Source organism: Siphateles boraxobius, unplaced genomic scaffold (assembly GCF_051911475.1).
Source record: "Siphateles boraxobius isolate OS27281-9 unplaced genomic scaffold, OSU_SipBor_1 180, whole genome shotgun sequence".
NCBI classification, from domain to species: Eukaryota; Metazoa; Chordata; class Actinopteri; order Cypriniformes; family Leuciscidae; genus Siphateles; species Siphateles boraxobius.
Genome location: NW_027508789.1, coordinates 110342 through 123262, shown reverse-complemented (window position 1 = coordinate 123262; position 12921 = coordinate 110342). Strand labels below are relative to the sequence as shown.

At 40.5% G+C, this 12921-nt stretch overlaps 1 protein-coding gene and 1 long non-coding RNA gene across 2 annotated transcripts; one reads left to right on the top strand and one right to left on the bottom strand.

The window, feature by feature from the left end:
* Positions 1-6018: 6018 nt before the first annotated feature.
* On the bottom strand, positions 6019-9017 carry LOC143741241 (serine/threonine-protein kinase pim-3-like). Its single transcript, XM_077233666.1, has 6 exons — positions 8955-9017; positions 8755-8805; positions 8286-8664; positions 6618-6794; positions 6300-6388; positions 6019-6172 (listed from the first exon to the last, which is right to left on the bottom strand). Exons 1-6 carry the CDS (start codon positions 9015-9017, stop codon positions 6161-6163), a joined length of 771 nt encoding a protein of 256 aa, XP_077089781.1. The 3' UTR covers positions 6019-6160.
* On the top strand, positions 6441-12306 carry LOC143741244 (uncharacterized). Its single transcript, XR_013204976.1, has 3 exons — positions 6441-6481; positions 6584-6820; positions 12167-12306. It is a non-coding gene; the product is annotated as an uncharacterized LOC143741244 (long non-coding RNA).
* Positions 12307-12921: the final 615 nt, after the last annotated feature.

Sequence of the window (12921 nt, the reverse complement as noted above, 5' to 3'; positions counted from 1 at the left end):
GTGCGCTGGAATGAGATCGTCAAACAGTTAGAATAAATATACAGTACAGATCGGCAACAAATGCGTCGTTATGGTTGTCAAAGAGACCCTCGTTCGCTGGAATGAGATCGTCCAACAGTTAGAATAAATATACAGTACAGATCGGCAACAAATGCGTCGTTATGGTTGTCAAAGAGACCCTCGTTCGCTGGAATGAGATCGTCCAACAGTTAGAGTGAAAGGTACAGATCGACGGTCGATGCCTCGTTCCAATAAAAGGCAGAGGAATGGTCAAAGACAGCTTGCAGAGGAGAATACAACTCAGTTCGGAAACGCTCCAGTTCGAATGACTACCGGATGCAGGTAATCCTCACAGGACCATCAAATGGGTCGCATAAAGCCTAACAGCGCCCACAAAGCCTGCTGCAACACCTCCTGGCCCCCGTGTCACTGTAAAAATATAATACACATTTCAATTTAAGAAATCACCGTCTCGTGAACCTAACGTTAAAATAAGCTTAACATACCTGCGTATGGTAACTCGCCCCGCCCAGTGCACTTGATGGCGTGCCAATTATGGCCTCACATTAATAAATACTAGTTCGACGGGTCTAAAGTACTCCTCAGCCACACACTGTAAATCACATGAGTGTCAAATTACCCTTCCACACCAAACATTCATAATGAGACTTGCCACCAGTAGCTCTTACCTCCTGGACATAAACACGGCGCACAAGAAATGACGTCACTCCCAGGACCCAGAAAGACGCGCTTAATGATGTCAACCTCATCTCCTTTTATGTCCCTTGAACGTGCCGTATCCGCCCCTAATCACTATAAGGATTGATCGCATCACCACAACACTATGCATTTTTCACCTGTTCTAATTGATGACAGAAGTGCTCTTCAAGTGTGCCTAAACCAAAGTCATTTTGAAAACAGTAGGGTATGTCGAGCCAGTTGTCGTAAGCAGAGTGGCGCAGCGGAAGCGTGCTGGCCCCACAACCCAGAGCTAGATGGATCGAAACCTTTCTCTGCTAAGGCTCCTTTACTTATGTACATGTTTTATTCCGAAGAAAACGAGCAACTTCCACATCCCTCGCGTCTACTCAGAAAATCTGTGTGTTTGTGTGTATGCCCTGTTCAAACCCCTCATTGACTAAGCCACCTGAATAAGATGAACAATTAGCATGGCAAGCGAGTCATGCCCCACTAGCCTGTCGAAGTATTCGTTCACCCGGATTACTTTGTCTGCTGGCCTTGTTTATATGCCAATGCTGTTGTTGTCACTGAAGCTTGTTGTCATAAGCAGAGTGGTGCAGCGGAAGCGTGCTGGGCCCACAACCCAGAGGTCGATGGATTGAAACCATCCTCTGCTAAGAACACTTTACTTATATAAATGCCTGGTTCTTACTTGAAGAAAAGTTGCCTCAGCTGTTTGCTAAAACCCTCTGAATTTTTCACCTATTCTAATTGTTGACAGAAGACCTATTCAAGTGTGCCGAAACGCAAGTCCTTTCAAAAAGGTATGGGTATTGCAATCTTAATATAGGAGCAGAGTGGCGCAGCGGAAGCGTGCTTGGCCCATAACCTAGAGGTCGATGGATCGAAACCATCCTCTGTTAAGAACACCATCACTATATGCATGCTGTGTTCCTACTTGAAGAAAAGTTGCCTCAGCTTTGTGCTAAAACACTCGCATTTTTCACCTGTTCTAATTGATGACAGTAAAGCTCTGCAAATGTGCCGAAATGCAAGTCCTTTCGAAAAGGTATGGGTATTGCAAACTTGCTACAGGGAACAGAGTGGCGCAGCGGAAGCGTGCTGGGCCCATAACCCAGAGGTCGATGGATCGAAACCATCCTCTGCTAAGACCAGTTGCACTATATACATGCTGTGTTCCTACTTGAAGAAAAGTTGCTTCAGCTGTGTGCAAGAACACATTTTTCACCTGTTCTAATTGATGACAGAAGAGCTCTTTAAGTGTGCCTAAACCCAAGTCATTTTGAAAACAGTAGGGTATGTCGAGCCTCTTGTCATAAGCAGAGTGGTACAGCGGAAGCGTGCTGGCCCCACAACCCAGGGCTATTTGTATCGAAACCTTTCTCTCAACTTTTTCTGGGTTATGGAAAACCTTTCTTCTCAACTTTTCTTACAGCAGAGTGGCGCAGTGATAGCGTGCTGGGCCCATAACCCAGAGGTCGATGGCGGGGTTCGCTGCTGTCATCGCCAGGCGGTGTTACTTTGTGATGTAGATGTTTGAGCTTTCTTGAGCCAATTTCGTATGTCCATGATTAAAAATGGACAATTTATATTTTTAGGCTACCTTAAACCCTGTCTCAGAAAGTCAGCTAACGAATTTCCTGAGCGGGAAGCATACACGCAAGCAAAGTGGGCAATTAAAGAGATAGCTTCACCTATGCGTATGATGATCGTGAAAGGACACAACCAATCAAATGCATTAAAGATGAAAGCATAATGATCTTGAAAATTTGAAAAATCGTGTTAATGGATTTATTTTGTGTATTATATGTATGAGTGTGAAATCCGTCTGTGTTTCTATCTCGTTTACATATGTGCTATTAAAAATTTAATCTGAGGGTGCTTTCACTTTTGTTTGAGGGTGCTTAGCAGGCCGTAGAACCGGGCCTGGACGAGACCCTGAACCAGACAATAAAAAGCAAGCAACTGGACCTTCATGTGCGATATTGGTTAAGTGACTGTGTTCAAACAAGGTTTCTTGGATCTCAGTTTATGGGCCATACAAATGCACAAGACCTACTTTAGCATTTCAAAGTAAGTTTTCTTTTAATCAGTGTATTGATTAACTTTAGTGTATCATGCAGAAAATGTAGGCTAACATAAGGTCATAGTAGTCCATACGCCATAGTGTTCCATAGGCCAAATTACAACTCTCATCAGCTTTTTAAAAATGTTGTCTACTTTAGGTTAACAAGTATAAAGTTTAGTTATAATCTATAATGATATGTGATTATATATCTATAGATGCATATGATTATAATTTATATTAGAACAAAGAACCTTCATTATTTCCAAGCAATGCTGTGCTGAGTTAACTAGCTAGCTAACATTAGGGTGTCTTCCCTTGGGATTTAAGTTTCGAGAAAGGAATATGAAAAGAAAATACAAAATATTTTACAAAGGTATAGACGAAATAAAAAAGTTTATATTACTCGTAAATAAAAACAGTTAATATTAATCATAAATATTGGGTTTTTTTGGATGTTTTCCCCCAATTATTTCTACTCGATTTTATTTGTTAAAGTACCAAATACAGTTACTCAGTTACAGTTTTTTTTTTACTTAGGCCTACATTTACTCTTACAGTTCATACAGTGGTATGTAATTGATTTCACTGCTTTAAAATTGAATTTTGAATTTGAACCGAAGCACACTGGCTCCATGGGGATGATCAAGTGATGATGATCAGAGCCTATAAGCAACAATGGCTGAACCTGGGAAAAGGCTTGAAGAGACAGTCCTTTGAGATGCTGGAATTCCCTTTTGCAGAACGGTAACGATGTGAATGTTTATCCAAGCCCAAATTCTCAGCTTTAAAGGAGCACGTTATCTTGAACCTTTTGCTTGGCTGAAATGCTGGGGACAGAGTGAAAGATACTCTTGTTCAATGTTCAATATATTTATAAAGCACATATTAATACAACCACAGTTGACCACAGTGCTGTACATGGGACAGAGCAAAATAATCATAAAATCACATTCAAATTCTATATCATTACAACACAGTCACATATAAAAAACCATTTGAACTCCCAGTAGGAAAACTGTGCGTTTCGTCACATCCTTCATCACGTAATTATAGAATTATATCTCTCTTTCAAAAGGAGCTTGTAACAGTTCCATCATATTGGATTAATTTGGTTGACCATATTGATTGGAAAAAAGTTTGGACTCTGCCTTTGAAATAAATAACTGTGAATTCAAATTATTACACAAATTTTACCCTGCTAAAGCTTTTTTGTAAAGGTTCAAGTCAGATATAGACACTTTGTTCTTTCTGTGAAGCTCCTGATGAAACTGCTCCTCATATCTTCTGGGATTGTCCTCACACACAACACTGCAGTTTGGGGTGGGTGAAGGAAGGATTACAATAGATTTTTATTGAGAAACAGAATTTTTTCAAGTGTGTTGGGATTTAGACGATTCCTCTTCTTGGACAGAACCTCTCCAGCCTTGGAAAATATCCATTCTCAAGGAACAGATCAGGGGTCGGCAACCTAAGGCACGCGTGCCAACACTGGCACGCGGAGGGTTAATCGCTGGCACGCAAGCAAGCGCGAGAGGGGTGTATGTATTTCATTCAAATAAAGTAGCCTACCTCCCACCTATATACAGATCTAAATATTGATGTAATAATTCCTTGTAGTAACAACTTTTTTAATATTATTATCTATTATTATAAATCTATTAATATTATTAAAGTGTGAGTATTAAACTGCACAAGTCAATGAAAGCGTGCAGCTCTAACAAACCATTGGTCAGAGTGGTCGCGCTGACCACTGCGCATCAGCGCAAACAAGTTATCCAAATGACACCTTAAAGCTCGTTCCGCTGTAAATAGTTAATGCTATAAATTTCAACCAAGTGTATAGAGTCCCTATTAAACATTCCATACATATTAAAATGACTGTGATGCATGTGGAAACTCCGTTCATGCGTACCTGATCACTTCATGTTTTTTCTCTGATTGGAAAGCTATCCAATCGTGAGACAAATGCCCTCTGATTGAGAGCACACTTTTACATATTCCAGATGAAAATGAACAAAATGCATATATGCACTATATATGCTTGTTGAAGTCACAAATGTAAATTTTACTCCTCCCAAATTGGTTAAAAAAAAAACATGCGAGTGTTATAACGGCTCCCGGTTTATAGATATGACAGCGCTGCTGCAACACGCATCTCTTCAGCAAGCCGACGTGCAAACTGCGCAAATGAAACTGAAAGTTTAGCTTACATTGTGAAGCTCAACACACAGTTGTCTTCATTAAAAGTAGTGAGATGCAGTTATGTTGCCAAGTGGAAGTGTAACACTTTTAACAAAACTGAAAGAAGTCAGTAAAAACACGAATGACCAGGTCCAATCTGTTCTTCAAAGTCTAATTTAGGCCTGAAAACAAAGATGACAAATCTAAAACGAATTTCATGAGAAACATTTTAATTTCTGTACTATTTCTGTGTTAGTCATTATGAATATTTAAAATATGTTTATTTATACAGGGGGGGGGGGGGGGGGGGTTATGGCACAGTGATGAACTCGGAAACTTAAAAATGGCACTTTATGACAAATAGGTTGCCGACCCCTGGAACAGAGGATGCAGAGGAACATAAAAATGCCAGTGCCAGTTGGTATAAATGAGGATACTGATGCTTCTTTTGAGCCCAGACAGGGGAGGATCTCCTCTTTCTAGCTGGCTCCATTACCAGGAAAAAGGAAGAGTCGCAAAAAGAAAACAAATCCAAAAGGGCGATCCAAAACAAAAAGCAGTCCAGATCCAAAAATCCAAATAATCTCATCTTATTAATATAACAAGACTATAAGATAGCTACTATAATTAATAATAATAATATACATATTCTAACCTGATATAATGTAATAATATATAGCCCTAACACATACTGTATATGACTCAATAACGACAATAACAATGAGAGATATTTGACTCTCTGACACTACTACAACTGCTTCTACTACTCCTGATAACACCCACAAGGTGGCGCGAGTTTCGAATCCCCTTTATCCGTAGCGACACTCAGACAGAACCGATGACGTATCCACACAAACCGAGGCCTCGTTTGTCATTGGTCACGTGATTTTCACGTTAACAACACAAGCCTCGAATCGCGGCTTCATCTGGCACGCCCATTTTTTCTCGACACAAGCTCCGACGCCTCGGTTCAAATGTCACATCACTAGTGGTCACCAAATACTGCAAGATGAAAATATTCCTTCCTCAAAACAAGGAGCCGGACAAATTATCTAAAGCATTGTGTGAGCCTCATATCAGCTGTTAGATGCACAGCAGGAGGAGGAAGCAGCCGAAGACTGGAGACTCTGTGGATCCGGTGCAGGATCTTTGGAGAAGGCCGTGGCAGAAGCAGCTTTCACAGGAACTTCTGGCATTCCTCTTCATGTCTTATTCTGTGACCTGAAACAAGCAAACACAAAAGGTTGCAGTCATAGATTACAATTAGAACAAAACATTTTTAAAATCTTTAAAATGAAAAGTGAATATAGTCTTCAAAATCATTTGTAGCTGATCTTAGGCTCATTACCTTAAACCATTCATGTCGAAGGATTTTCCTCAAATAAATGCGTTGTCTTGGGCTTTCCTTCAGGAGGGATCGGATCAGGAGGCAGCATTCTGTGCAGAACGACAGAAGTGAGTCAGATTATCACCTTCAACTTTACACCTGCTGTCTTTGTGTTAAGCTGTAAGATTCAACTATTCTATAAAGTACGGTCAGAAAATCAGAAAAAAAAATGCTTGTATTATGCAATATCTATCTTTTGGTAATACTTTTTGTAATTTCTTTGTTTTGTATGATTTAAATTACAGTTGGTCTTCTTTGTTGTGATGAATGGCATCTTACCGTTGGACAAGCCAGGCTCAGACCAGATGTCTTCATCCATCATTCGCCTGTCTCTTGCTTCTGGAAAGCGTCCACACACCAGCAGGAATAAGAGCACTCCCAGAGACCACACAGTCGCTGGTTTCCCGTGGTACTTGCCCTCTGTGCAGGACTCAGGCGGGCGGTAGTCTAGAGTGCCTGCAGGAAAAAGAGTTGTCTGATGGGTAAGTACTAGAGATGCTCCGATCAGCATTCTTGGGGCCGATCACCGATTACCGATCACCAAAATCATGATCTGCCGATTGCCGATCACTGCAGATCACAGAATGGCAGGAGAATGGGAATCTTTTATCTATAATCTAGCAGAGTTTGCACCATTTGTAGAAATGTGTTTATTTAATTGTATTTAGAAAATGAGATGTCTTAAGGCTACTGTAGGCCAGCTTTCCCAAATAAGGCAGAGTAACATTAAATTATTCCAAACAAAGAGGTGTCAGGCAGACCAACACACATCAGATCAGCCTAATGGAAGGGGATCAAGTTATACTTAGGCATACTTGGAAATTGTAGCCTCTTAATACACCCACTACATTTAGTAATTGGCAACAAAATGTACAACTTGTTACACCAAAACTGGCTACTGATAAAAGGACAAAACTATGGCAAGTTTTTTCTGTTATTATTATGAACGTCTGATGTAGTTGAGCAGAATGCTCTTTTATGAAGTTACTTCATTAAAGGACATATTTAATGAGATTATGCCTGAAAAGGTTTTGGATTTTTTATCATATGTTCATTTAAAAATATATATTGTATAAAATGACTTCGTTTATATTTGTTTTGTTTTATTGTATGATATTTGTATTTTTATAATTGAATTTTTGCCATGAAAATATCTTTGAATGCTGACATGGCATTAAATAAAATAATCTGAATCTGAATCTGATGTAGTTGAGGAACCAACTACGTCAGATCAAAAAAAATAAAATACCACCGGCACTTTTGAAAAATCTCGCGGCACGAATGTACCAATACAAATAAATAAAAACATCTCCAGTTAACTCAGAGGATTCGTTTTGTTCATTTGTTAAAGAAGAGGCGATCTAGCGCTGAAATGTTTTTTTTTTTTATCAAGTGATCACAGTGCTCGTTGCCGCAGCGATCAGTGGCGCAGATACTGCGTTCTGTTGTGGCTCGCGCGGTGCACGGTCTTCACTCGGAAGCGCGCTTCAATCCGTTGGGAAGACTCCCTATTCGTTCAGGTGAAGGAGAACTCATGTTGCCACTGCCAAGCTCCACTCTACTGTTGTGTGCCCGTGCGCCAAGCACGCAGGTGGGAAAAAGTCGCGCGAGTAATTTACGTCACGTGACGTAAATTACTCGCGCGACTTTTTCCCACCTGCGTGCTTGGCGCACGGGCACGTGATCGGCTTTTTTGATCGGCGCTTTTGGGGTTCGCCGATCAATCTAATTTTAACCAATATCGTCCGATCATGATCGGCGTTCGATCAATCGGAGCATCCCTAGTAAGTACCATAGCATAAAATACCATAGCATGTGGTAAAAACATCTGGTGTTTTGAATTTTTAAAAATGCTGACTCAAATGTGAGATATGGTTTATATGACACCGATTGAACTAGTCACTAGAACTTAAGTCCCAAACTACAGGTTTGGTTCATCATTCATGCCACAGAATCGTTCATAGCCAGATTCCTGCAGGAGATCCCCGCACCCGAAGTCAATCAGTTTGACCTCAAGAGTTTCTGTATTGATCAGCAGGTTCTCCAGCTTAATATCCCGGTGAAACACTCCACGACGACAGCACATCTGAGCCGCCATTGTTGCCTGCGCCATAATAAACCGTGCTGTGTCCTCATTCAGGATGCCTTCGTGACCGTTCCAGAAATCCCACAGATCTTCACAGGGTGAGGGACGCTCCAAGACCATGATATATCGGTCAGGCTGGTCCTGCCAGTCCAGCAGCTCAATGATCTCTGAGACTTTGGGGCCGCTATTAGCAAGGGTTAATAGGCCGACCTCTAATGGGAAGCGTGCGGGATGACCAGGCTGGAACAAGGATCATTGTTATATGAAGGTGTTGTCATTATGTTTACATATTTTAATTTGAAAAACACATAGTGAGTGTAGCCTACTTACAATGTAGATGTATTTCATGTTCTGCGGCTTTCTGGCAATTTTCACTGCCACCTGATCAATAAAAAATAAATAAATAAATTGTTACATTTCTAACATGTCAAATGCAGTAAATAGTGGAAAAATATCCACAAAAAGACTTGAAATGGATATAGTGAGACAAAATAATTTGTTGGCTAAATATTGTAAGAAAATGGCGATACCTCAAGGCCGTTCTCCAAGCGTTTCCCTTCATAAACAGAGCCGAATGATCCCTCACCAAGCATTCTGCCCATTTCATACCAGCTCAAAATGTCGTCTGCAAAAAGATGATTCATTTTAGTGTCATGGACAGCAGTGAGTTTAATGTTTGAGGTCATGGCCGTAAACTCACGCTCAGTTGTCACGTCCACTCTGTTGTTGTGAGCTGGTGCTGGACGGACTGGACTGTGATGGACTGGAGCTGGATGGGTTTGAACCTGCTGATCTTCAACACCACTGGATACAGCTTCCTGAAGACCATGATCCTCTGATTTAAAAAGTATAAAAAAAATAAAAGTTCTGTTTAAGTATTTAAGACAAGTCCTGGAAAAAATCATAACTTTGATCAAACTTTTGGATTTTGATATAGGTGTGAATTTGTGACATGGTAATTAATGGCACTTCATCCAAGGGAACAGAACAATTCCCTTAATTAATTAAGTTCCCATGAATGACACGTTTCCATTAATGGATACTCATATCTAGCTGAAAATGATGTAGACGTTATGATGTACAGAGCACTAATAAACAGAGCATTTCCACATTCTCAACTGGTCACTGGATTTACCCTCAGCATGTCTCTCACTAAGGGTTGTAGTGGTCTGATCCTCCACTTTCTGAGCCTGACCTGAGCCACTGCTGTGAAGAGAGAGATGCTCTCCAGAACTCCAGTGAAGAGAGAGCAGATCTACACAACTACTCTTCTTCCTCTGTCTCTCCTGACTAGCACTTTCCTCACTAACAGGCTGATGATATACATAGAGCACATACAAGATAACCTGGCCCTAGCCAGATGAATTTCGCTCCGCCTAGCTTCACTCACATCCATCTGGAACCTCTTCCATTGAGAGTGATTTCTCCAACCAACTTTATGGTTTAGCCAATCAGGACGCAGGGCGGGAGTTTCATAGATGTGACGTAGTGGAGAAGCGACCGTTTTGTTTTTGTTTGTGGCGAGCTTTTCCAAGTGTGGCGACCCGAGTAAAGATGTACTAAGATTTAGAAAATTTCGCTCAACCTACACGTTAGCCCAGACAACTGGGCCACAAATGAGGTGGGCGGTTATAAAGTTACCGACTACGCCACCCCGGGGCCTACTTCCGGGGAATTTCCCTTCGCACTAGAGCAAGGCTCACAGGCTCCTTTTAACAGAGTCAGGTATCAGACTTGGGTTGAGTACAAACAATAAAAACTTAATTTTTTCATCAAAAGTCTTCCAATTTTATTTAAGACACCAATAAATCAAAAAGACGAATCCACACAAATAACACACAGACCTTGCTTCAGAATTGGGCGCTGGCTTCCCGTGGCAGCAATGACACGGCAATCATACGTGCACACTCACATCCCACCTCAATATGAGCACAGCATTCGGAGCACAGCATTCAGGCAAAAGAACCCACCACCACAATCGGGAAGAGACGCTTATCTTTCTGCCACTGATCGCCCCAATTCTGAAGGAAGAGAAAACAAAATTGTTTTTTCCTGCGTCGCTCTCATCAGCGTCACGGGTTGGCTTCGGTGTGAGTGGTTGAAATAGCACGTCGATAAAGATGACAGACAAGTGGCTTATCCAATCATATGCAAGGATTTTTGATAAGGCCCAGCCTTCTGAAACGCCATTTCAATGGATCGGTTCCAGATGGATGAGTGAAGCTAGGCGGAGCGAAATGCATCTGGCTAGGGCCAGGTTACATACAAGAGATTTGACCTTGATTTCTTCCCATTAGACATGTGCCGGTTTTCGGTAATGCGATAAATCGCGGTAATGAATATGCACGATATTGTTATCGCGGGGACTTCGAAATACCGTGAAAAATAATAGATCCGAATTTAGATTTTTAGAACGCTCATCAGCTTATTTTCCATCAACCGCTTAAAAAAACAATGCGTATATGCTGCGCAAAACACGTGCGCACTTTGATGTAAACAATCCCCACATCACATGTATAAGCACTGTGTGAATGCAGTGTGCACTCTAGTCTAATGTAAACAATCCTCACATGGAAAAGAAGCACGGCGGAAGGAGGAACGCTGCCGACTATTTATCCCCCGCATGGCTGCCAACTCTCACGCATTCAGCAGCTTGAGACTCACGCAATTGACACTTTCACACGGTCTCGCGCCACACATACATTTTCTCACGCAGAGAAAAATCGCGGAGCAAAGAGGACACTGACACCGACAGACTAGACAGAGCAGGTTACTTTTGATATGAAAAAAATATCAGCTCTCAGGTTTTATAACGAAATTCAGACAATAAATACTGTTTTGGTGCTAATTGTAAATGACGTGACAGATCGCGCGCCTCAGTTCAAGTAAACAGATCATCTGTTACTTTTTATTAAAGATACAGTACAACCCACCGAAAGGTATACGTACTTTCGATCAATCAGTGTTTTTCAACCACGGAAAGAGGTCAATAACACTGCAGGAGAACAATTATGTCACAGAACGTTACATTTACCTCAGGAAAGCCATTTAATGTTAGTTGACTATAAGAAAATAGCTATAGAGAGGAGTATTTTGCTAAATATGTGCACTATATTACATATTTTAATATATGTTTACTTGTCATTATATAATTGTTATTATAATGAAAATTACGGCATATTACATTTTTATATTTATATTATTATTATATTTATATTGTATGCATTATATTTAATTTCTCTCTGTATTTTTACAGCATTATGTGAGATATATTTTTTCTTGAGAAAAAATTAAATGCAGGCTATCTACTGTAGCCTACCTAATATTTATCCAAATGAGTCAATATTGAATCAAGATTGAAATTAAATCCAAGAATTTAATTGAAATCATGAAAATTGTGTTAAGCAATAATACAAACAGTAGCCTCAGTAACTGTACCATGTAAACATTATAACATGTTTTCACTAAAAAATAAAATTAATGTTTTGACAATCACAATTACACATTGTGATGCAAGTTTTTTTTAGATACCCCCAATCCGTCTGTTTCTCTTGTGCAATTAAAATATCGTGATAATACCGTATACCGCGATAAAAGCTCAATCAATTAATCGCAGCATGAAAATTTGATACCGGCACATGCCTACTTCCCATATCACAATAAACAAAGAACATTTAAAACAAATGCACAAAAAGGTGTCAAAATCTTCCAAATGTTAATATATATTCAAATTCATTAGTAGCTTATAGGGCCAATACCTTAAACCATTCCTGGAGAAGTGCTGGACTGTGATGGACTGGAGCTGGAGGGGTTTGAACCTGCTGATCTTCAACACCACTGGATACAGCTTCCTGAAGACCATGATCCTCTGCAGCACAGGCACTGGACTGAACACCATTCTGATCTAAAGCAGGGAATATCAAACAAAAGCATGTTTCAAGCTAATAATTATAATTATTAAACATTGGATACTCATATTAAGGCTATTCTTCTGTTAAAATGTTTTAGTTTTTAAACAATCCTTGTTTAAATATGTCATGACGTGTCTTGGAATAAAAAATAAATCAGATTATTGACTTGATCAAACTTCAGATATAATATGGTGTGGTCATATATGGTAATTAATGACACTGATAATCTCCAATGGTCATTTGATTTACCCTCAGCTCTTCTCTCAGTTATCGGTGCAGTTTCTGGTCTGAGATGATGCCGCTCCAGTCACAGTAATGAAGCTTCACAAAACTCTCCATCCTCCTCCTCTTTCCCATTGGCATCTCATCTTCCTCAGCACCAGCACTAACGGGTTGATGGTGTTCAGCCGCATGGGTGCTGGATATTGAGGATGCGCTCTGATGGGAGTCGGACACCTGAGCGCTAGAATGACGCTTTTTCGATTTGAATCACTAATATGCACGCACACGCACCCGAAGTCGCGTGCGTGAGCAGAGCGCGTGAGCGCAAATCGAATCTGCAAACAAACCGAATCTGTTCATGCAG

Excerpts from the sequence above, each read along its gene's own strand:
- LOC143741241 (XM_077233666.1), bottom strand. The coding sequence starts at position 9,017 with ATGCTTGGTGAGGGATCATTCGGCTCTGTTTATGAAGGGAAACGCTTG. Across the intron at positions 8,665-8,754 it reads ACATGAAATACATCTACATT|CCTGGTCATCCCGCACGCTT; the intron begins GTAAGTAGGCTA and ends TCCTTGTTCCAG. Across the intron at positions 6,795-8,285 it reads TGGCTATGAACGATTCTGTG|GCACTCTAGACTACCGCCCG; the intron begins GCATGAATGATG and ends TTTTTCCTGCAG.